Source organism: Theobroma umbraticum, unplaced genomic scaffold, assembly GCF_002168275.2.
Source record: "Theobroma umbraticum cultivar Fairchild unplaced genomic scaffold, ASM216827v3 scaffold_302.0, whole genome shotgun sequence".
Taxonomy (NCBI): Eukaryota; Viridiplantae; Streptophyta; class Magnoliopsida; order Malvales; family Malvaceae; genus Theobroma; species Theobroma umbraticum.
The window spans coordinates 552,521-578,666 of NW_018397287.1; the positions used below are offsets into that span (position 1 = coordinate 552,521).

At 31.4% G+C, this 26,146-nt stretch overlaps 2 protein-coding genes across 3 annotated transcripts; one reads left to right on the forward strand and one right to left on the reverse strand.

The window, feature by feature from the left end:
• The first annotated feature begins 12 nt into the window (after window positions 1-12).
• On the forward strand, window positions 13-6,353 carry PTP1 (protein tyrosine phosphatase 1). Of its 2 annotated transcripts, XR_002446477.2 has the most exons (10): window positions 13-377; window positions 468-564; window positions 691-773; window positions 883-1,023; window positions 1,833-1,967; window positions 4,238-4,386; window positions 4,476-4,617; window positions 5,392-5,477; window positions 5,644-5,989; window positions 6,225-6,353. XR_002446477.2 is itself a non-coding variant. In XM_021444418.2 (9 exons), the coding sequence occupies exons 1-9, from the start codon at window positions 183-185 to the stop codon at window positions 5,645-5,647; spliced, it is 1,032 nt and encodes a 343-aa protein (XP_021300093.1). In that variant the 5' UTR covers window positions 13-182; the 3' UTR covers window positions 5,648-6,082. The 2 variants fall into 2 exon arrangements, 1 of the variants encoding a protein (XP_021300093.1); XM_021444418.2 differs by lacking the exon at window positions 6,225-6,353 and having other exon boundaries at window positions 5,644-6,082.
• Window positions 6,354-6,741: 388 nt separating this feature from the next.
• Window positions 6,742-8,069, reverse strand: LOC110428561 (uncharacterized). The gene has a single exon (XM_021444419.2). It carries the CDS (start codon window positions 7,930-7,932, stop codon window positions 6,985-6,987), a length of 948 nt encoding a protein of 315 aa, XP_021300094.1. The 5' UTR covers window positions 7,933-8,069; the 3' UTR covers window positions 6,742-6,984.
• Between the last annotated feature and the right edge of the window lie 18,077 nt (window positions 8,070-26,146).

Here is a 26,146-nt window from a genome sequence, read left to right on the forward strand (position 1 = left end):
CGTATAAGAAATGCTGAGATTATGATTAACTAATTATAGCAACAATCAGATTATTCGGATCCCCCCCATCAAACCCCGAATCATTTCTCTGATTCCCACCAAATACCAAGCCAAATCCATTCCTTAACACTACAACGGGTAACCTCATTTCCAATTGCGTTTCTTCTAAGCGGAAACCGGCCATGGCCGCCGCCCCTAATCCTCGCGCCTCCTCTTCCAACCCTCCTCCTCCGAACCGTTTCGTCTTCTCCGCCAACTATCCGCCCCGAGTCGCACTCAGTCCCAGTCAATTCAACTACTGCTCTCAGGCTCTCAAATTGTTTTCCGAAAAGCTCCTGATGCCCCAGGAAATCACCCGAGAGTTCGCTCACTTGCAGGTGCCTCCATCCCTAATACTTAATTTTTTTTTTGCATTTATATATTGTTTTCCGGAATTGGGTTTTTAATTTTTGTGTTATTATTTGTAGGCAAATAGGATTAGACATTCGGAGATGGCGAGGAGCTGTACAGTGGGTCTTAACGGTGTAAATTTGGACAAGAATCGATACTCTGATGTTGTACCATGTACTTAAAAATGTTTATATTCTTTCTAATGTAAATTTCCTTGGTTGATTAGTTTGTGCTAATCATTAAGAATTTCTTTTTGTTAAATTGAATTTTATTGAGTAGACTTCCTTTTAATGGTTTCAGTTGACAAAAATAGAGTTGTTCTTAATTCATGTAAAGATTACAGACCAGCTGCAAAGGGTTATATCAATGCGAGCTTCGTCACGGTAGATTTCCATGTTCTTTATATTTGAGTTGAAAGGAATTTATGTAGGGTATTTGGTACTATTTTCCTCCATTTTGACCTTTTTAGGATTGTGATGTTCTTTAATGTAGACTTCTTCGTCAGAGAACATTTCTCAGTTTATAGCCACACAGGGTCCACTACCACATACCTATGAAGACTTTTGGGAGATGGTGATCCAACGTCATTGCCCTGTCATTGTGATGCTTACTCGGTTGGTTGACAATTATAAGGTACTTCATTCTGTAGGGGCTTATCAAAAGAACTTCATTCTGTAGGGGTTGATGTGAACCTTTTGGTACCTTGAAAGTTGAAAATGGTTGAGTTTGACTATATGCTGTTTCTAGTCCAAAATATTCATAGTTTGCAGCTATGCATGTCTAGTTAAACCTGAATGTTTCATCTTTCCAGGTTTGCTTGGCTTATATAAGTAGTTGGTTTTAGGTGCTGTTTGTGCATGATGCAACTAAATACTGTTTTCTTTTTTCAAAATATGATCTAGATGATTATTTATCGTATCACCATCATTTCACAAGAGATGAAAACTTGCTCTTGCATTCTTTCAAAACCACTGGAACATGTAGGCTCATACTCTTTTTCTTTCTTTTGGTCAAAAGGTAGATTGGTATTTATTAATATATATGATCATACCATATGAACAAATCCTATTGGTTTTAATATCATATGAACAAATCCAATTGGTTTTCTTTTGGGAGTATACGTGCTGGTTGTAGCGTGATCTAAATAAGAGATACACTAATTATGACGCAGCTTTGTTGTTTAGTCTCTTTGTCACTCATTATATATGTTTTCATTTCTTAACTCTCATGCCTGTGGACTGTACAGAAAACCTTAAGAACCTCCTGAAGTTATTATCTGAATTAGTTGGTTTTGATGTCGATATTTTCAGTGATGATAGAGTTTTGTGTCACAACATTTTTCCTTTACACTTTTTGGTTGAGTAAGCACAATTTCATGTTTCTAGTCTTCATTTGTTTTTTTTTTTTTTGGTTTATTCTTATTTAGAATTTATTCTGTGCAGATGGTAAAGTGTGGAGATTACTTTCAAGCAGAAGATGGTCCTAGACAATTTGGCAATATCTGTATCGATACAAAGTGGATACAAGCAACAGACACCTCATTACTGCTACGCAACTTGGAAGTAAACTATAGGGAGGTATGATTTTTTTTATTCTTTAAAAAGAACTTGATGAAGAAATGCTAATAATGGTTTGTACTGCAATGGCCAAAAGGCTGGAGGTTATTCTCAAGAGAAAAGAAAGTTTTCTCATCTAATAACAACCTATTCATATATTTCTTTTGGAGCGTATTTGATAGAAGATTACAAAGTGCATAGTTACCTTCAGGATTTTGTTGGATTGTTAATACTTTTCTTTTGGAGGTATTAATTCCCAAAATTAGCATGGAGCCTTAGCCTTTATTAATAACTTCTTTAAGTAATTGTTTCTCTAGTAACCTCAGAACAGATTCTGGAGTGACTTGTAAGTTGGATATATTATGAATTAATTGTTATGGAAGGTATTGGAATACTGAAGCAAAATTTAAAATCTTTTTTGTTTGTCAAAGTATAATGTTGTGAGTAGTTACTCTGAAGAAAGTGGACAAGCAGTTCCTGTTATTGCAATATATTATACAGAGACTAAGGCTAATGCCATAAGAGGAATCTTCTCTTACTTTAAGCCCCTAAAAAATTCATTCTTCTAAGGTGAACTAATTTTCTATGTCATATAGTATTTGCTTAAGATTTATTACAGATCAGATTCTAGATCGCTTGTATCTGAGTTGGCATCAGCCATGGATGCTAAGAATTGAATACAGTGCTTTCAAGTTGACTGTTTAAGTTGAAGGCTTTATTTTCAATAATAGAATTGAGATACGATGATGGCTAGAGATTGCTGAGAGCACCATATTCGAAGTTATAAACACTCTTGATTTATTTATTTATTTTACAATGAGTTGAAAATTGCTTAAAGCTAATTGAGCTATGTTGCTTTTTTTTCTCTTTTTTGGGATGATTAAGATTTCTGATATATGAAATTGAGAATGATTTCTCGACAGCTTAAGAAAGGATGTGGGAATTCGAGGAAAATTCTCTTATCAAATTGAACAAAGATTTTGGACCAATTTCTGAAAGGATGTTAGTCTCAAAAAACTTCATTGTGTACAGAATATAGTTTGAATGTAACCCAGGCAAAGTGGTAGCAGACTTGATAATTAAGTGGCAGCTATTGCTGAAGGATTTGGAGATCAAGGAAGAGATGTGCAACCCTATAACATGTTTTAGCTACTAAAGGCAGGCTATAATTTTTATTGGTGCCATCAGAAAGGTGGTGGAATTTGGGAGGAAGAACTGGTGGAATTAATATGATGTTTGGTAGTGATCGAGTTTCGTGATTAAGGTTGATAGTGATGTTAAGTCTTAGACTGTGATATAATGTGGTAAGTCTTTGCAAGTTTCATGAATCAGGTAATTTTGTTTTTGGTGTTCGTGTATGTCTCTGTATTCCTTTAGATGGGAGGTGCTGAACCTCAAAGATAGTGAACCAGTTTTCTTAATTTGAAATTTAAAAAAGGAAAAATGAAAGCAAAGGACTAGAGATAATAACTAATATGATGAGCTACGTCAACCAATTTATAACCTGACATGTCCTAAAATGTGGAACTAAGTAAAATCAACTGATTATCACCTATGCTATGCTGTAGCTGCCCTTTTTCCAGCTATCCTCTAAGTTCCCGCCCTAAACATGAAACCAGAGTGCTTGTTAAGTATGAGGATCACATGCAAAGTTAACTCACTCTGATAAAGGACTTTGATTGTTAAAGGCGTTTGTCTAATAATATATGTATCCTCCCTTGGCCCATTTTCTTTCTCTAAATTTTGGCATAGGAGCCACTAGGCAGCTTAATTACTGAATCAGTCATCCAGTGCCTCGGAAACAATGCAGCTTGGTTGGGGGGACCAGTTGAAGTAAGCATTGACTACTTTAGATTACATCTGTTAAGTATCTAGCTTCTTTATGTTTTAAAGAAATTACTAGGTATGAGATAAACAAAGTTTTCTTTTGTTGTTAGGTCAAGTAAAATTGCTGAGGTGTTTCACCTTAGTGTGATATGGGTTATCTTACTGCATAGTAGCTTATAAAAAAAAAATCTTACAGCATGGTACTTGTACACATTGTTTTCAACTGTAAATTTTAAGTAATGTGATGGTTGTTTGGCCATCCTTCTTTAAAACAGTTTAGAAAAATTGGTAGGGAAGATTTTACAGTCTCGCCTCCCCTGTGGGGGTAAAAAAGAAAAACAAAAAAGCGTATTGCATTTCTAAGGTAAAATGTTTTCTCTATTTATCTAGAAATTGAAAAGCAAAATGCTTCTTTGTTGTCATCTAAATAACTGGTTGCCTGATCCTTTGTTATCATCTTGCAGTCAGAGGACCCACCAGTATCGGTTTTGCACATTCAATATCCTGAATGGCCTGACCATGGTGTTCCTGGAGACACACTTGCTGTCCGTGAAATCTTGAAAAGAGTATTACAAGTACCAACAAATCTTGGCCCTATAGTGGTGCATTGCAGGTTCAGCTCATCTTTATTACTTTAAAATATTGTTCAAGGATGTTAAAGTCAATCATATATATCCCTGAGACAATTTCTCTCTGACTCAGTGCAGGTATTGGGAGAACTGGAACATACTGTGCAATTCATAACACAATCCAGAGAATCCTTGTTGGGGACATGTCTGCGTTGGACCTTGCTAATACCGTATCTTCATTTAGGTCTCAGCGTATTGGAATGGTTCAAACCTTGGTATTACTTCCTTCCATGTCTAGAACTTCACTTTTAAGTTAAGTACATCTGATTTGTGTACACAATTTCAACTTGCTAAGCTATTAGGATATTCTGAGTTCCCGAAAGAGTATGGAGCTGTATGGAAATTATGGTTAGTACTCATTAGTGACGCTGAGAAGGCACTGAAATTTTACTGGAGACTTTGCAGTAATCAGAACAAAAGAGAGTAATAAGCAACACATATATATGAATCTTTTTACACATTGTGAGTACAATGTAGTTGGCACACTGATTAGAAATGCTTTAAGCAACTATTTAAAGATATCGTTGCAATTAAAGTTTCTATCTAAAAAAAGTATGCCTCTGAGAGTTTTGGTAAGGTGTGCTCTGTTTCCTATTAATGTTCCTTTCTTGTAGTATTAATGAAAGAATCATCTTTGGTGAGTCAAGATATTAACTGTCAAGAAAATACTTTGATAATTGTTTGATCACGGAATGTATTATACTAAAGTTATATATTGCTCATCATCTTTAGCTTACATGGTTTAGGATGGCATTAGGATAGCTCTTTGATCCAATTCTTGATAGAAACTATTAGTATATGGAAAGAATAAATCCCTGTTCTTCTCCTGTAGTCCAATTTGTTAAGAATCAAAATGACAAGGTGCTTATCATTCTGTTCTAATGGGAGTTTTTGAACAAGCCTGATTACGTTATATTTGTCCCCTGCACATCCTTGTATTCCGAATTATGAAGTTTTGACTGACTCTTTCTCTGCTTACTGTTTAATAGGATCAATATATTTTCTGCTATGAAGCGATTGTTGATGAATTAAAAGATCTTGTCTCAGAGTTCAGCTGTGAATACAGTTCAAAATGGTTTGTTCTTTGAGTCTGTTGAATTTTCTTGAATTTTTACAGAACTATTTATTGCATGACCAACTGTCTTAGACCTGTTTTTTGACACATGCTGTATAAAGTCTAAAATGCATTTGCTAACACAATGGCCGCTTCTTCTTTTTTTTTTTTCTTTTTTCATTGGCAGCTAGATTTCTCCCTACTAAAGCTGATTCTGATTCAGCAACAAGAAGCATAGCATTTGCTTATTTCTCTCAAGTTGGAGAAATGCATATTTAATGATACTTGCCCTATATCGATCTGTTTCTAAAGTGTCTTGGGGTTACATGGCATCCTGGAAATAAAGAATACTTCTAATCAATTAATTCAGTTGACCTTAGTTTCAAGGTTGCAGCAGTTGCAAAATTTAGGAATATGGACAGAAACTGTTTTACACACCCTTGACTCCATTCCAGGACCAGGTTGCATATGGAAAGGGCCTGTTTGTTCCCATATCTCTGGTCTTTATGATGAATTGATGATACTTGAACAAGGTTATGTATTTCCAAACCCAGTCTTTTATTTGTAGACTTTATTTGTTGATCAAGTATTTGTATATTAATGATACATGTATTTGTCAATGCTAATTTCATGCACGTTGCAACAGCTGACATGGTAGAGAGGCCAAAATAGTATTGTCTCGTTGTTGTGATAAAATGAGAATTATTTGGTAGGTTTGTCAGTTGTGGTACTCAGCTGCAATAATGGAATTCCAAACTTTGGTTTCAGAACTGAAAGTCTGATAGTTCAGCGGCTGTTGAATGGGCTAGGGTCCAGAGAGTAAATGCCTACTTGTCTACTCTTCAAGTGCTGGAATAATGATGATGGCTTGGTCACGAGATTACCCTGCCAACAAGTGGAATCTGTGTTCCATGACCTGAACCTCATGGCACTCATGCGTTGTCCATTTAACATGATTGAAACCTGTCATCACTGATACTTTTAGATGATAGTTATGGGGTGATCTTGAGACCTTAATGACCTCAAAACCTTGAGCATCAAGCATTTGCCGGTATGAAATGAAAGTGTCGAGTCGTCTTGTATGCGATGTTTGGATTCTTCTTGGCAGTCCTTACCATATTGATATAGTTGAGAATCGAAACTTGAAAATTTCAATGAAAGGTAGGGTAGGATAATTTATCATCGAAGTATTCAATTTATGATGATAATGCTAGGATTTTGGTTCAAGCAACAAAGCCAGGAGTTCTCCTTCAAGTTACCACAAACATCGAAAGAAAGCGAACAAGATGCAGCAATTCATGGTACCAGGAAAACCATACCAACAAAATTTGTGCGAGATAAAAATGAAGTATGTCAAATTCAATCTTTTGTCTAAATTGAAAAATTAATCATTTTGTAACGAGATCAAATATGTCACATCCAATCCAATCTCTTATTCAATCGAAAAACTTAAAAACTTTACCAATTATCTTTGTAAATCCAAGTGCATTTAAAATTAAAAAAAAAAAAATTGTGCATCAAACTCCAATCATTTATCAAAGAGAATACTCATGACACTTCGAAATCCTGGTCCCCTCTTATTCCTAAGAACCTCTCTAACATCCTTCTCATCAGGCACAAATCCCTTCTCCTCCATCCGTTCCAAAAAGTCCTTAGCCTCATCCACCTTCTCCACCCTGGCAAACGCCTCGAAAACCGCCATGTAAGTACCTGCGTTAGGCCTAATCCCTTTCTCCAACATCTCCATCAGATACTTCTTTGCATCCCCGAGATGCTTAGCATCACCAGCAGCAAGGCCTTTGATGAGAACAGTGTAAGTGTAAGCATTGGGTGCAACCCCGGATGCCAACATCCGCATGAAACCTTTGAGAGCTTCTTTACAATGACCCGCATTGGCATAAGCTTCAATAACAGCTGTATGAGCAACCACGTCTGGCATTTGACCTTTGTCTTTAAACTGGGAAAAGAGCTCCAATGCTTCATGGGTTAGCCCGTCCTTTGACAATGCATCGAACATCTTAACGGCGTTGCTGATAAGGCCATCACTTCGCATATTATGGAACACTTGTTGCAGGTTTTTGGGGTCTTGGGGTTCTTCAATAACGGGCTTTTTGTTAAAGGGGTCGTAAGGAGGAGGGAGTTTGGACTTGTCCAATTCCTGCTTTTTGGAAACTTCTTCTTCTTCTTCGGAGTCTGAGTCTGAGAGGGAAAAGTTGACCTTGGTGTTGATTCTTTGGGTATGGTCTGGGGGTTGGGAAGAAGAGGAGAAGGGTGATGAGAGTAATGTAAATCTATGGGTTGTTGTAGGTAGAAAAAATGAAGAGGAAATGTGGGTTTTTGGGTTCATGAGTGAGGGAAAGAACGTTGCAAGTGAGAAGAAATTTGGTTTTCGGACGCAGGAACGCAAAGAAGAAGGATGCTTAGATGACAAAAGGACGCGAGACATTATTGCCTTAGCCATGGCCGTGGACGACATTGTTTGCAGGACTAATCAAAGCAGAGGAAAGTTCAAGAGCTGGAAGAAGGAGACAGAGTATAGAAGTTTCTAGGACAGGGAGGGAAGTTTTCTTCGAGTTGCAGTACTCAACCTGAAATATATTTATAGTCTTTATAAAGTCGACAATGTTAGTTAATAAAATTCAGAAAAAATATCATTATATGACGTTAATGTATCCCTTTATTATTTATTATAATATATTCACATTAGTGTTGGTGATTTGATTGATATTAATTAGTTAAGTATTAATCAAATTTATTTGATTCAAACTCAAAATAAAAGTGTCAAAACTTGACGAGACAAAAGAATAATAATTTTTTAAAATAATTTTTGAATTTTTTAAACATTATTCTTAAATAAGAAGAGTAGCAAATATTTGAAAAAAAAATTAATTAGTTAACTACTATATTTAGTCATAGCACATTAAAATAGACCTTTTTCTTTTGAATCATGTACACCAATAATAATTTTATTAGTTATAAAAATTTCTAACCTCGCTTTATATGTATTTTTAATTTTAATGATTAAATTACTTATAAATTCAATCAACAAGTAATTAACTACTAAGTTAGATATAAATCCTTTTAAATTTGAATTTCAGTTGCTTATATAAGTTCTCTTAATTCTATTTTATGTTTATTTTCTTATTTAAATATTACCATATAAGTTATAAGATTAACAAAATGTTTATTTTCCCTCGAGTAAGTTCAATTCATTAACAAAAAGTAGCTTCGACTTCCAAAGCTTTATAATTCAAGATGTTCAATTGGAAAGACAAAAACATAATTCATTAGAAACAACACTTAAATAATCATAAAACTAATAAATACAATGAAGCTCGTTACATAACATAAAGGAAAGAAGAACATAAGTTGAAGCACTTGTAACACTCCAAGATAGCTTTCACCATCAAACACAGAGTCATATTAACCCCCCAAAAAAAAAAAATCTCCTTCTTTGCATCATTATGGTAAAGCCAATCACCAACACACGTCGAACATAGTGAGATGATCCACTCCCATTTTTGCACGTACATATGCAAAGTGATTTGCCTCCTTATAAATCTGTGTATATCTGACACCATCAACCATCTTCTGCAACTTGTCAATATCAACAAAAACCTTCCACAAAGCCCATGGCCTAGTATCCAAGGTGAGAATCCATGAAAGTGCAACACAAGAATTTGACTCAATAATCAAAGATTTCATACCTTTCCATGGAAAATCAACATAAAAATGTAAAGCATTTCGAATTGTTAAAATTTTAACGTAATTAGACTCTTGTTTACCAAAGGGACCAAAGGAAAAACTTAACATATTACCAAAACAATCTCTAAGCACTCCCCACATCGCATCAAACTGGATTTTCATTTAGCGGAATTGTCAACATTAGATTTCAATTCATCCTTCATAAAGAGACTCCAAACAATCCCTTATTCTTGGGTTATTCTCTATATAGAGTTCATTAAGCATTCAAGGCATATTTGTCACAATCTAATCTTTGGCCATAATCGACACAAGGGCCTACATGGGTATAACCCACTCGACCCAAGCCAACCTTAACAATTTGTCATTATCATCGTCACAATGACCAAGCATATACTGGGTGTCCTTAGACACAGGTTCAATCTAGCATACAATGTGATATGCAACTCAGTTCCTCGTGCCTATTGGTCAACTGTCTAGCACATTTCCTCATGCTCAATATTGTCATGTATAGTTCCATGACTGTAAGTATTATTAATTATCTACACCCTCACAATGCTCGTTCCTATGAGAAATTGTTACCAAAATTCTTTAATTACTAAATTGTAACAATTTAATCTTATTCAAACACTCAATTTAGCTTTACGAAAATAATAGTAAAATAAAACTAAAGCCAGCAATAAGAATGACAATTTAAACTTAAGAAGTCAATCAGAAAAACCTAAGAGTACAATTTTCTTCAACACTTCATTTGAATCTATTCTCTTCCCTCTTATCTTACTAAATAGAATGAGTTGTTAACTTAGAATTCTAATATATTTATAAGTATCTTTTGATATTCTTATAAAACTATCTCTTTCAACCAATTCACTATATTCTTATGAGAATTAAATTAAAGAAAGATTTATTAAGCTTAGACTCTATAATGGTTACATTTGTCATGAAAGTATATTCTTATCTCACACAAAAATCAAATTAATCAACCAACTAATTGAATTTGAAGACATGTTATTCCAACTATGGCTTACACTAAATTCCCTTTTCCAAGCTTATTTAGGTTACCTAATCAATCCAATTGGTGATTAGTCAATTAGATGCATTAAACACGAGATTGGAAAAAACAACTCAACTATTATTAATCATGAGAAAGAAAGAATATTAAAACTCCAAACTACATGTTAAGTTCAATTGAAATCCTAGAAATATGAATTTAGCTCATCCTAAATATTGAAAACATAATCAAATGAAGTTTAACCATCAATGACAAAAATATCTAAGAAGAAACAAGGAAGAAAAGAAAACTAGAGATTTGTCGGATCTTCAATCTTAAATCTTTCAGTCTTTCTTGCCTTGTTGTATGCTTGGTGGCTATTTTTTCTTTCAGAGAAACCCTAGTTTAAAAAATGCCTTTACATTGCTCTAGAGGTGCTTTCTATAATCTACCGAAAAACCTAATATGAATCAACTTTGGAACAAGATATCGTGCCGGTGCTGTGGCTCCTAACTCTCTGACCCGTGATTGCCTCATCACTTCTTTGTGCCATGGGGCCTTGCTTATTGTCCCATGTAGCACCAATGCTACAATGCTAGTGTTGCAATGCTAGACTTACCATGGCTACACCGTCAAATTGTCACATCTTATTTAGGGAGGGATCGTGACCGGCGCATAAACTTACTTGGGTATGGCCCACTAGGCCTAAGTAAGCCTAAATCCACAAATGCATGGGCTAGTCATCCATCACATTCACAAACATAAACTCATCCATAATCAAAATATGCAAAAATTCATCAAGGCCACCTATTTACAAAACTTCTCAACATAAATTGTGGTTTTTATCATATATCATGTAAATATTCACAATGTTAAACATTTATGGTTCGGCATGTATCCCATACCTATATTGCTATGGTTCATCCACTGTAGTCTCAACATCACCATGCACCCATATCCAAGGCTTAACACAATATGCAAAAGCGTAAACAAGTTTATCAATATTATGTATATAATAAAGCTCATTATCAATAAGACAATTGAAGACTAGACCAGGCACACTGCAAAGTGTATGACACTGAAAGCTTGGAAAGAAGGCTCTACCACACCTACCACAAATGACCTAGCTACTACTTCACAAGTCATCTAACCAAGCAAGCTATTGATCTAAAATAAAATAGGAGAAAATAACACATGAGTCACAAAGACTTCGTGAGTGGATACAGGGAAGGGAACAAACCAAAGGGGAAGAGTTTTACAATAAACCATAATTTGTGAAACAACATGGTAATTATATAATCTCTTCAACAATTATGATTGCACTTAATAACTCTAAATGCGTACATATAACATCCATAAGCAAACTCAACTTACAAAACATTTGTAAAGAGATAACAGAAGGTAATCCTCGAGCCTTCACGCTCAACATCAACCATTCAAATCATAAATGTAATATTCATTTAACAAACTCATCTCATCATTTCCATATAAACACAATAATAATCAATTGTCAATCATAGGCGTCACAATATTCAATATACAAATAACATATCAATACATGCCATTAGCTAATTGTGGGGAGGATGGAAACTTTGGTCCAACTCATCCCTATGGTCTTCTTACCCCCATACTAAGATTCATAAAAAAGGAAAAAGTGGTATTATGCCCAACTTAACCTTGCAGTGTTCTTACCTTCACATCGAGAATCATAAAGAGAGGAAAAACGGTATGACGCCCAACTTGACTCTATGGTATTCTTACCCCCACATGGGACTAGAGCTAACATACAAAAAGGGAAAAGGTAGTACCTTGGTCAAGCTTAGCCATGTGGTATTCTTACCTTTACACTTGGAATCGTAAAAAAGGGAAAAGTGGTACAAAGCCCAACTTAACATTGTGGTATGTTTACCTTTACACCACGACTAGAGCCAATCACTATATAATCATAAATTTCACACAAGATCATACCATGATCAAGCATCAATTGAAAATTATGTCAAAAACATAAGTCTTGGAAAAGTAAAGACCTTCTTAATCCACGTTCACTATACTCATGTGCAAGAGCATTTCTAATCAATCACAACCATTATCTCAACTAATGTTTCGTACACAATCAAGGAAATTGTTCAAAACATTGAAAGAGCGTATCCCTTTTATTGAAAACTACTACATAGTGTTGTTGGATTAATACACATAAGTGCACGTGTTGTACAAGTAATATAAAGAGAAGTCGAGTATCATTTCCCATAGAAATTTGTACTTATTTTTCACTAAGCATTAAATTTATAATAAAGTAATCTCATTCAAGCATTTGATTTCAAATGATTAATTAACCTAAAAATAATTAATTAACTAAATAATTAATGAAGTATAACATGTCACTAATAGAAATATTAGCTCAAAACCTAAGATTATGGTGTTCCTCAAAACTTCATTTGAATAAAATCATTCTATTTAACTTATATTAATAGAATACATGGCTAACCTAGAATCCACATCATGTAGACATCTCAGTTGAGATCATGCATACTTGCCTTTCTTAATTAATCTCATATGTCTATGCAAATAAATTAGAAAAGTTTCATTACATTTGTGTTCTAATTTGGTTGCTTGAGGTATTTAGGTATATGTCTATCCTAAACATGAAACTATCACCTAATTTTGAAGTGAATCGAATAAAGGCTATTTAAAACAATGGTTTATTTTAAACACTCTCTGTCAAGTTCCATTTAGAGAGCCAATACGTTCAACTTGTGATCAACTAGTGAAAAGTATTAAGTGCATAATTGAATAAACCATGCAATTTCCATTAATATCAAGTAAGGAATGTTAAATATTCAACTACATAATGAAATAGCCCATAATCCTAGAAACCAAAATAAATTCATCATTGTTTTTATAGTAGACATGATTACATCAAGAGCAAAGATCATTTCTAAAACAAAATAACAAGAAGGAAATAAAGAGTAAAGAAATATCAAAGCCTCTTTCAATTCTTAAGCCTCAATTCCTTTGATTTCTTCTCATTTTTCTTGGTGAAAAGCCTTTTTTATTTTCTCTCAAAAACTATTGTTTATTGCCTCTCTGAACCTCATTCTCAACTATTAAAAAAGACTTATTTATAGCCTCCAAAAACCCTAAAAATTCATTTTTGGATTAGCTAAATGTTCATAATGCATGTCAAAGCGCCTTGGCCTTGCTCTAGGGGTTTCATGGTGCTCCTGACTTTTATATTTTTTTGTTTGTTTTCCATCCGATCTAATCTAAAACTACTCTATCAAGTCTTATTTAGATTCATAAATCATTCAATTATTAGCCAAACAATCAAAAGCAATAAGAACATATTTGAATAAGCAAAATTATACCCATTCATAGTAAATAAAAGAGAAATAAATATTTAAATTACATGTTGAAATTTACCACAATTCTAAAAAAATACTTTAGCTCATAATAACTAATAAAAACATCATCTAAAGAAAATTAGTCATTAATCCAAGTAAAAAAAAATCCATTAATCCAAGTCAAAGAAAATAAAAAAAACACAAAAGTAGAAAGAAAAACTAATAGTTGATGCTTTTTTATCTCAATTCTCTCCCAAATTCTCTTGTTTGCTTACTTCGTTTTGGCTCTTTTTTTCCATAATAGTTGTTTGTCGTCCTCCCTTGAAAAGCTCTGAAAAGGCCTCTTAAATAATCTCCAAAATCCTTAATTTCCAAAATCTCATAATTTGTTAGTTCAATTTTGCTTTTAATTAATCTTTTACTTTTGACTACTTGGGTAAAATTAGTTTGCCACAATTTTAGTATTTAGCTTAAGTTGGGTAATTTCCTATGAGATTCGACACTTTATTTATCTCTATATTACTTGTGATGTGTGCACTTGCATGAAGAAATCTAACAGTAAGTTTTTGGTGTCGTTGTTGAGGAATTGTTTTTCCTAGCTTTTGCAAGTGTTAGTACCAAGCAAACTAGCCTTAATTGAAGTTTTGTTTCCTTTATTTTAGATATCTTTAGTAGCTGTATGTGAAGAATAAGAAGTTTGGAGATTTTACCTCTTGATCCGGAACAAATGGGTGAACAAGGGGAGTAGTAAATTTAAGGGCAACTAATAGAGGATAACAGATCTTTGAGAGGTTATACTGTTCCGTTAGTGCAAGGACTACATTCGAGCATTTGGAGGTCACTATCCAAGCTAACAACTTTGAAATAAAGCCGGCTATCATGCAAATGATCCAAACTTTGGTGCAGTTTAAAGGTCTACCTAATGACAACCAAAATGCTCACATTTCAAATTTTCTAGAGGTTTGTGATACCTTCGAGCATAATGGAGTTACTGATGGTGCAATTAGACTGTGACTTTTCCCTTTCTTATTTCTAGACAAGGTGAAGGTATGGTTAAATTCTCTTCCTACGGGCTCCATTACAACTTGGGATGATCTTACTCAGAAGTTATTAGCCAAGTTCTTTCTTTCGACGAAAACAGCAAAAATGAAGAATGATATTACTTCTTTTATGCAACTTGATTATGTGGTAAATTTATACTATATATAAATTGTATCCATTTGAAATTAAGTGATAAATTTGATTCACCACTATAAATAGAATAATAAGTTTGGATCTTATACTTTTTTGTTTTTTATGCAAAATTAGATAAGCTTCAATATATCATGAAAAAAGGATCCAGTTTTTGTCATGCCTCATTCTCTATTATTCTCTTCTCTTATTCTAAAATCGAAAATGTTAAGCAGTTTAAATTTGTTGGATCCTAAAATGTAGTTTGAATAGAGATAAAAGTTTAAAAATATATGTGGAGTTTATGTGTTTTTAGGAATCATAAAAGTAGGTACAAATTACAGTTATAATCGGACAAATGATTACACTTAATTTAAGAAATCAATGAACAAATTAACATATAATTAAATAAAATTCAACAAAAAAATTAGATTAACTCATACACGATAAGACTTGAACATATGGTATTTGAAGATTTTAAAATCTCCTTGCGATTAAGACAAGATCTTATTGGGGGGTTTTTTTTTTAACGTAACCTATCATAGCAAATTGGGACTAAATAACTAGTCTGAAATTTGCCATTTTATCGTAGTACAAACCATCTTCTTTGTATCATCCAAGTTTTTATGCTTTATTAAACTTGTCGAAACATCAGCATATTCTTAGGGGTGCTCACTACACTACCCATGATCTTCACATCTCAAAATAAAAATAGATTGAAGAAGAAGATGGAAGTCTCAATCCACAAAGAAGGAAGTGATTCTTGCCTCGAGGAAACTCACATTGAAAAGGTGAACCCCAGGTGCGTGCTTGGCCCCCCCTTGAAATTAACACATTGGATGGAAGGTCAAGAGCTACAAAAACCCATTATTTATGGAATGCTAAACACAACTTATTAGCAAAGAGTATCAAATTCCCAATGAAATCTTGCACTCAATAAAAGATCACTAATTACAACTCATTTCAGGCACTTTCACCATACTAAAGTTCTTCGGATTTTGAAGCGCCGAGAAGATTTCCATCCATACATGAACTACGATAATGATTGGATGTGCAAATCGATTTCAAATCTTTACCAAGATTATTAATTTGCCTTTTACTATCATCGATTCTCAATTAAAATCATTTTTTTTAGGTTTGTCTTTTTGTTGCATACGACGTATTCTTGGAGGGGAGAAGTGATTTAAATCTTAAATTTTAATTGATATTATACTTGAAAAAAATTTTAAATAAATTTTTATTTATTTATTGTATTCAATTAAATGCATGTATTTTTATTTTAAATACAATAAACTCTTTCAATTAATAATTAATTAATTAACATTAGTGAAAATATTATTCATCATTTTATACTCATGTGGTGCTGACATGGCGATGATATGAATGGTAAAAATACTATATAGTCATATCTTTATGCCACATCATCATTTATTATAACATGTTAACATGTCACGTTAATATTACATGATAGAGAATGACAAATATTATTTTTTACTGATAATTATTAATAATAAAAACTTATTTGATTTAAAATAAAAATATAAAGGTTTGATTGAATGTAATAAAAAAATAAAAAAATTTTAAATAGATTAAACTTTTTTCAAACATTATATTATTTTATTTCTTTTAAAATAGAAAAATAATGATAAAATTGTTTTTTATTTTTGAAAAACAACCATAAAACCATAAAATTAATTAATCTCGACGGTTCTCCAAGTATTGATTTGCTAATTGCAGAAGAGAGGAGAAATCAAGTTGGCCCGAACTTCATTTCTTAAATTCCAAACTAAAAAACGTTAGAGATGTCAAACTAGTGTAGCACCTCACTTCTTAAGTTAACTTATTTAAATTAATTAACAAGTTTGAATAATCACATATATATATATATATATATATATATTGTGTGTGTGTGAAAGGGGATGCGATCAATCAGACATTGGGACTAAGAGCAAAAAGTGGAAATCTTGCGAAAGTCATATTCACACCTTAGCATTTACACCATTACTCCATATGATTAATGTGCTTTATCCATATTCATTTCAACGATATGAATTGATGATCACATCAAACCGAACATAATTACAACATGACCAAAAGCTTCCACATCATCTCTTAACTTGATTTTTATCTATTAAAGGGACAGTGACATTTATCAACGCCAAGACCATCGGTATTGAATAAAAAGAAATTAAAATATAAAATTCTTTATTTATATATGGTGGTTTTTAGGATACAGTTCATTATTAAGACTATTATTTGATGCTATTAAAATACAAAAAAAAAAATAATATAGGGTTATTTTTATTAAAGTTATTTAATAGACCATATATAGTAATTCTTGTACTAATCAGACGTTTGCATTAAAAAGTAATTGTGAAGATCTAACTTTTTTTTCAAACCCTAATAAAATTTTTTAAAAAAAATTCAAATACTCTTGTAAATGACGAGATTTATTATCACGATTATAAAAAGAAACCATCAAACACGAAACTCATAGTAAAATATCCCCAAGTAGCCTTCCTCGACCAAAACGTGAAATACTTTGTAAATGATGAATTACGCATAATCTAGTTGTTCCCAAGTTATGACCAAAAAGGGGGATACTTTTGACTCTCTGTCGGTGTGAAGACAAAGCCCAAAAAGTCTTTTGCTTGATCCCCCAATGCTTATCATTGACTTGGTCTTGTTGAAAACAAAGAGCAGAGTATCATCTTCAACCGGGTAAAGAGAGCCAGCTACAATTGCAAGTATATTCATTCCATGCATTCATATTAAAGTCTTTCAACCTTTTGTATTTTTTTGTGTATGTTTTGGGACCACAAAGCTCAATCTCTCAAACAAATACTCCATTGAAGGTCTTTTTCTGGCCCTTGGATGGGAACCCAACACTCCAAGGCAAATAATTAATAGGAAGTATATTTTACTTAAACCGGTATGAACTTTGAATGGAAGATTGACCATGAGCCCATTACCAACTAGGCTATAATATGAGTCACTGAAATTTGTGAGATAGACCTGATGTTTGCTATGTGAACTCCAACTTTGAACCTTGAGATATTTATTGTTCTCCTCTTTCATTTAAAATAGTCTCAAAAACAATTATCTATGGTATGATATGATGTCAATGTTTGAGTTGATATCACTAATTAAAGAGACATTCAATCAAATATATATATATATATATAAATATTAAATATCTCATTCTTTTCATTTTCAATAAATAAAGTGGGAGTTGGGTTTTGCATTTATATCGAATTATATCTTATGAGTTTATTTATTTATTTTTACATATATATCAACCTGTAAATCTTAGTACCCTTTCATCTCGAAATTCAAATACAAAATTTTAAATTTCAACCATTAGATATTGTTTCCTTAAGAAAAGGAAAAAGAAAACCCTTATGCTTGAATCTAAATATATGTTTGTACAGACATGTATACATTCAAGATGTGAACTCATCATTTCTTAAAGGACCCTACTTCTCTTGACTTATAAGTTGACCAATTAGAGTTCATCATAAATCGACAAGAAAATATCCATACTAATCCTATTTGCCTTAACAAATTGATATTCCATCCTTAGCAAATAGTTCAAAGAAATTTGTAGTGTTCACATTGTCTTATCACTTGGTAACCTTGGTAATAACTAATCGAAATGGATCAATTAAGGACTTATCACCTCTCTTGATGAAGTTGCAAGATTGAGTGGAATAATAGGGCAACCTTTGTCTTATCACTTGGTAACCTTGAAATTAAAAAGTAAAGCAAACTATATATAATATTTCTTATTTTGCAACATTTTTTCACTTGATGTCACATATAATTATTAATCAATTTTCTGTGCTTATGCATAAATATGACAGAAAAATTTATTTTAGACATTAACATTAATGATGAAGTTTTTAAATTCCACATGTGGAATTAGAGGGTTAACACGTGTTATCAAAAAAAATTTATGAAAATTAACACATGTCGTATTAATATATATATATATATATGAAAACTAATAAATCACTTTATAATTAAATGGACAATTGACAACCATCTAATCTCATTTATGAAATTTAAAAACTCTACCATCATATATAGAATATAATCCCAATACAATATTCATCTTGTAAGTTTTGGTATTCGAATCTTAGTATGGACAAAATGAGATTTATGAGATGAGAGAGTTAACTTTTGTTTGATTGTTCAAGATTCCTTATATGTGAAAAACAGGAAAAAAAAAAAACTATACTTGTACCTATAAATATGGTAGAAATTTTAAAATTAATAATAATTAATTTTAGCTGAAATGAAATAGTAAGCAGCACACAAGACACAAAGCAGATAATGAAATTATGACAAGGAAATATATGTTTTTTTATGTTTGACTAGATATTGAGATTAAGAAAAAAAGATTTTAGTGATATTAAAATTTTAATTTTTAATGAGTTTAATACAAAAAATAAAAAGAAATCATGGAAAATTATATAGAAATAGAAAAAAAATAGAGAGAATATTTGATTAGTAAAGACTTATGTCAAATATGAAGAACTAATTTTATGAAAATTTTTGTATATTTATTTTGAGTTAAATATAAGATTTTATAATTAATGGTTAATTAATTATCATTAATCAAAATATCATTTTTTATTTTTTATGTCATATGGCATTAACGTGGTGTTAATAGGGAGAGTGAAAATATTGCGTAACCATGTCATCATGTCACATCATTATACACTATGATATGTCAAAATGTCACGTTAACACAATAGCACATAAAATGACATATGATGTTTTAATTAATAATAGTCGCTTAATGTTTAGTCATAAGGACTTATTTGATCTAAAATAAAAATAAAAAAATTTGATTGAATATAATAAAAAATAATAATTTATTTAAATTTTCTTAAACACTTCATGAGTTTTTTTTAAACATTATACTTTTATTTTATTTTTCCCATAAAATTTTTCAACTTTTTTTTTACATTATAGTTCTTAATAATAACGAGATAATTATTCTTATAGATAAGAATAAGAATACATACGGAATATATACAAAATATCATTTTATCTTAAAAAAAAAGAAGATGCGGCTTAATGTGATAGAGCTGGAGTTTATGAATATTATTTTTTGTGTATTTTTTTAATATTATTTTTTGTGCATGAATAAGGAGACTAGATAGGTTTGGTGGGTCATTTAGATAAGAACACAATGTGTGATATCATTTAAGAATGGTGCATTTAAAATGAATCTCCTTATTGAATATTTTAGTACAAAAAATAAATTACAAATTCTTCAAACCAACAAGCTTATCCACTAAGTTATTTTGTTGATTCAATTTGGTCATAACATAGTAGACCATTCATTGCACCAATTAAATTATGTTGCTAATGTAATTCTTCAACTTTAGGTTGGTTTGTCTAGTTAGTTGGTTAATTTATTGATTTTTGCCATAAATAGAATATATGATATGTGAAAATTATTTAATTTGGCTGAGAACAAAAAAAGAAAATTATTTAATTGTAATTAAATTTCTATTTAAAATTGTAAGCTCACAAGAAAAGAACGTTATCTGACTTCTTTAAATTGTAAACTTTTTCGACTTTTTATAATTTTTGTAGGCTACGTCTCAGTAGGAGTACTATGAAGAGTAAAGATAGGTTTACTGTTTTTAGACTTACATGCTACACCCCTTGACTGTTCCTACGATGCACGTGGCTATCACTTTCTAGTCGTTTGGAAGCAAATTCATCTTGGCTTAAAACTTGAAAAAGCCCTTATATTATAATTTTGAAGAGGTTATATAAGTCTTCCATTTTTTTTCATCTTTTTTATCTATATTCTCACCCTCTCTCTCTCTCTTTAGGATCTACTCAAAATTTGATAATCGTCGTTGCAACACTATCCACTGTCATTCATTGTTGGCCTAACCTAAAAAATTCTTATTTTTTGGTTTTTGACACCACCCTTTATCTTTTAATCGATTTAATTTTCCTCAAATATTGTTTGTTTCTTCATTTTTCTTTTTTTTTCTCAAAAAAACTTAAATATAGTTGTTAGTAATGGGATTTTGTTTTTGTCTATTTCGTTTTCCTCTTTCCCTCTTTTCTCTCTGCATTAACATCGATTGATTTTCACCAAATCTCAAAAACAAAACTTAAATCTACTATTTTTAAGTTTTTTAGATTTAGAAAAAAAGTAGTGGAATTTTGGAAAACCACTCCAATTAAATGAAAGTTGAGAAAGAAAGGAATAAAAAAAAGGATATGCTCTAAATACTGCATCATGTTTAGTTGATGCATATTATTGTAGTGCTCAATTTTAGACAAATGTTTTGACCATGATCCGATCTGAATTGGGCGAAATGATAAACATAAAAGTTGTAGCCCTTCCTCTTAGTATTCTAGTAGTCCAAGAATTACTTTATTTGGAGTTCTGTATAGAGAGATATGGTCAAAATACCAAAATATATATAAATAAAGCTATTACCATACTTGTACGAATTTTCATCAAATGCGTCTCCGGGGAGCATCATCCGTTAACTTAATATTTTGCTAATCCTTAAGCAAAACAAATAACTAAATGCAATAACCTAAACATGAAAACATTTAACTAGAGTTCAATTGCACCATTTCATCAATTACCTTTAATACCATCAAAAGTTCCATATTCATAACTCTAATCTATATACAAATATTATTTAAGTTAATGTCTCAATTCAAATGCAAGCTTCTCATTAATTGAACTTCCATGTGTGTGTGTGTGTGTGTGTGTGTGTGTGCAATCTATCACCTACACATTGAACAATCCAGATAAGTTTATAATCATGCAAAAATCAAATTAAGAATTAAATTTCATAAGTTTATTTTTCATCTCTCTCTCCAATAATATAGACTAATAGTAAATCAAAGGTCAATAAGATTTTAATTAGCTTGTAATGTATGGATATGGTTAAGGTAGGATATGGGCTAATAAATAGCTCAAATCACCCTAAGCACATAGTTAATCTAGGACCTACTTAGAGCTTTGTTTTCCTTCATCTAGTACATGCTTTTTTCATCAACCTTTTTTCTTTTTTTCAATGCTTCATTCTTTCTTTCTCTTTCTTTTTCTCAATTTCTCACTTCCAAACTTATTTCTTTTATTGAGTAGTGAGATGAGTACAATCATATTTTGAACTTTTCTTCACTTTTCATTTTTGCTACCTTTTTCACTATTTAGCTCATAACATTCATAAATTGACTTATGTCCTTATGAATGAGGGATGCAAAAATTATTGAAAATATTAATATAAGGGTCTAGGTTAAAAATTAAGTGTTCAAACAGAAAAGGGTATCATGAAGCTCAAAGGGGAAACCTAACGAAACTTTATATAAAGGAAGGCTAAGAAAAAGCTCAATCGGTCCAAAAATAGCCTAAATTATTTCCTTAACTACGTGTAGTCTAAAATTTCACCTCGAGAGAGAATCAAACAATTTTAGAATTTAATACATAATTCAAAATTTTCACATTCACATAAAATCTTCTCTAAATTCGTACAATGAATCTAAGCAACAGACATGGTGCTCAAAATGTAAAAATTTCATTTTAATAATAAAGCTTAATATAAGAATTTATATAACACTCAAACAATATTCACATGTTTAAAAAATCAAATTGGAAATGAAACTAAGTTCTTATCATTGGATAGGTAAATTAAATGAAACTAACACAATTAAATCTAGTTCAAATGCAAATGCACATGCATAAAAAAAAATTTAACGAAAATAGACTAACTTAAAATATCATAAAAACAAATAACAATAAAAAATATCATAAAAACTACAAATAATAAAACCCTTCCCCAAACTTAAATTGCACATCGTCCTCAATGTGAAAAGCTAAAAAGAATAAGAAAAAGAAACTCCCCTATCAATGGTAACAGTGTGTTGAAAGCTCTAATTATTTTTCCTCCTTATCTTCATGCTTTCCAAACCTGCAGACTCAACAAACAAGCGATGGAGAGGTTATAAGTACTTATTTAAACAAAAAAAAAACAAAAACTAACAAAAATAACTACTAAACTTAAAAAAATATAACTTGGGTTACCTTCAAGAAGTGTTTCTTTATAGTCACTAGCTTGACTATGATATCCCATTTTTGTTATCTACTAAAGTACTTAGGGATATTCGGTCATTCAATTCACCTCCAAAGTAATGCTGGAGACATTGCTTATTCACTTCGAATGTTCTAGTAGCTTAACTGCAAATATCAACTACAACACACTAATAAACCTTAACCATCTTGTACGGACTTAATCGCTTTGATTTTTGTTTCCATGGAAAGAGCTTGACTGATTTGGTCAATAACACTTATTGTCTTACCTTAAAATCAAGATTAATTGAGGGTGGTGGATCATGCTCATCATAACACTATTTAGTTTTAAGCTGTGAGGATGGTGGCTCTAATTCAAGAATTGATGCTTGCTTACTTGTAAGATGTGGAGTAGGATTACCTTGACCTTTATCAGCTAAGTTCACTCTATAGCAATGAGTTATGGTTGAAAGACTTTTAGTTGCATTAAAATAATAAATTCAACTACCTCCTTTCCAACTCGAAAAGTTATTCTGCTTTCCCTTGTATCTATTTGTGCACCTACATTGGCTAAGAATGGACATCATAGTATGATCGAAACACTTTGATCCTCCTCCATCTAAAGTACTATGGAGTTTACTAGAATGAACAACTTCCCAACTTTAAGCAAGACATCCTCTATCACCCCATAAGGGTGTTTACATTTTGTTAACTAGTTGCAAGGTGACTGTAGTGGGTTAAATCTCCTTCAGTCCAATTCTCCTAGTAACAGATAAAGGTATAATTGAGACACCAAAACCTAAATCACACAAAGCTTTTAAAATATTAAAATTACCAATTGAGTAAGGGATAAAAAACTCCTTAGGTCCTTGTACCCAAGGAATAGCATAATCCCTTAAGAAATAATTATGAGCTACTACACTCTTTTCGATTTGCTGTTCACCTTGTTGATTAGCTATTGTATTTACTATAGCAACATTTTGTTGATTCTCTCGTCGAAGTCTACAAAATGTTCTTTCAATTTCTAGATCACACGGAATACTCTCTGAGTTGTTTGCTATTTTCATACAATAATTGAACACAACTACAAAACAAAAATAAACTTAAATTAGACTAATCTGTAAAATTTTAATATTAGAAAATAACAAAGAAACACAATTTACTGCAACGACACTAAAAACTTGTTATCGATTTTGCACATTCAAGAATACATATCGAACAAGTAATACAGTGGTAAACTAGAGCATCGTTCCCATAGAGATTTGTTCTTAAATCTTTACTAAGTATTAAAATTTATGATAAATTAATTTTAGTTAAGTAACTAAAATTTTTAAAAAATTAATTAAAATAAAATTAAAACAAGTACTAAGTAACTAATTGAAATTAAAATTACTTGGAAAGGGCAATAGACTAAAACCTTAGATTATGGGTTCATTCAACACTTCATTTAATACCGGTTTCTCTTATTATTTACATTCATGATGGTTTTATTAACCTAAAATCCAAAGTTATGTACAAGTCTTTGTCGATATGCTTGCAGTGGTATCACTTACAACGCCTCGGGCACGAGTCTTTGGTACCATGATGCTCTAGTCATGCTGTTTTTAGTGTACACCTGTATCTGTCCACCAACTTTGAACCTGATTTTCACCTCAATCTACTCCGAACTGGGCCAAGGGGTAAACACAAAACTTGTAGCCCATTCCCTTATCTTTCAAATGAATTAAAATCACCTCAATTGGAGTTCTACAGCTCAAGTTATCTTCAAATTACTGTAACATGTACGAGTGACACTTTCTCCTCACTCATGCTATCATATCTTTGTTTCAACTTGCACATTATATTCTGCATAAAACCATAAGAAAAATTGACAATAACTTTTTCTTAAAATAAATTGAGATAAATTAAAGTGAAATTAAACTAACAATAACTAATTTAACTAATTAATATAAAATCTAACTAACGCTAGAAAAATAGATTAAAAAAATTAAAATCTGATCCTAAACTCAAGTGTTTAGCAATTAAAATTACCAAAATGTGCTCAAAATAACTCTATATAATAGAGTTATCAATAAGCAATTGATGACTTGTGATTCTAGGTTCTGGGTCTACCTTTACCATGTGGTTTTGTCAACTAACTAGGACATATTTCATGTGGATAAAAAAAGCACAAAATATTGAGTCTAAAGACAGTCAGATTTCTTTTAAATTAAAAATTTGTTCGATTTAAAATAAAAATTTAAAAACTTGTTTGAATGTAATAAAAAGTGAGAGCTTTAATTATATAAACGGATATAATACATGAGCTTTATTAGGGTTTATGTAATTGTTTTTCCTCTTCATTTTTGTCAGGACAAAAAAAAGTAAAATCTTGCTATTTAGATTGATATATTTTGACCACCTTGTAATGATTTTCAATTTTTTTTCACTCAAAAGAAATTAAACATTGATATATTTTGTCCCAACAATTTGTACTGTTGGACTTGAAAAAGGGGTATGGTGGATGCATTAATAATTTTTATTCCAAAATCAAGTGGTGTTAACAATCCAAAATTTAGTATTTATCACATAAAAAAAAAGTTTGACACTTTTCATTTTGTTTAAAGAATTTAATTGATTAAAAGTGTTTGCAAGTGAAGGCAAGAACAAACATTACAAGACAAAGATTTGAAGACAAAGTTTGGAACTTTCCATCCCTATACAGTGGTATAATCACGGAAACAGGTTAACATTAAGTTGCTTAGGTTTGGAACAATTTAACTATGTAAATGGACAAAGTTTGGAACTCAAATATCATAATTTTTTTTTAACCTTTTTATTATGAAAACTTATCATTTGTGAGGTTGTCTTGTCCCAATAGAACATCAATTATAATACGTTAACTTGTATTCGAATATCTGGGCAAAAGATATTGTCAAATAAGGAGTTCGGTTGGAGCGGCACATTTAAATTTTTTAAAAATAATTTATATTTAAATATGTTCGGATCTTTTGATTTATTAATGGACGTATGATTTAATTTTTTTTAAATTTTAAAAAATATATATTAAAATATCTTTTTGATCAATTAAAAAAAATTTATATTCAAATTTTGTGATAAAAGATGAGATTTATGAAATATTACAGATATTATAATCAAAGATTTTATTAGAATTTTATATGGAAAATAAAGAAAATAGAATTTAGACAAGAAAAGAGATGAAGATTAAGAAGGGTGGCCATATATATATATATATTTACTTATAAGAGTAGGACTGAATCAGAATACAGAAGTGAGAAAGTCTTGAAGAAGGAAAAAAAAAAAAACCATGGTTCCTAACAGTAATACTGCAAGAGTCCTAGTAAAAGAGTAGGAAGAGAACAAGTACGGTGTTTGACCATTTCCACTACTCTTTTATTTCTCTTTTTTCTTTCTATGTAAATGT

Excerpts from the sequence above, each read along its gene's own strand:
- LOC110428561 (XM_021444419.2), bottom strand. The coding sequence starts at position 7,932 with ATGTCGTCCACGGCCATGGCTAAGGCAATAATGTCTCGCGTCCTTTTG.
- PTP1 (XM_021444418.2), top strand. The coding sequence starts at position 183 with ATGGCCGCCGCCCCTAATCCTCGCGCCTCCTCTTCCAACCCTCCTCCT. Across the intron at positions 378-467 it reads GAGAGTTCGCTCACTTGCAG|GCAAATAGGATTAGACATTC; the intron begins GTGCCTCCATCC and ends TATTATTTGTAG. Across the intron at positions 1,024-1,832 it reads GGTTGGTTGACAATTATAAG|ATGGTAAAGTGTGGAGATTA; the intron begins GTACTTCATTCT and ends TATTCTGTGCAG.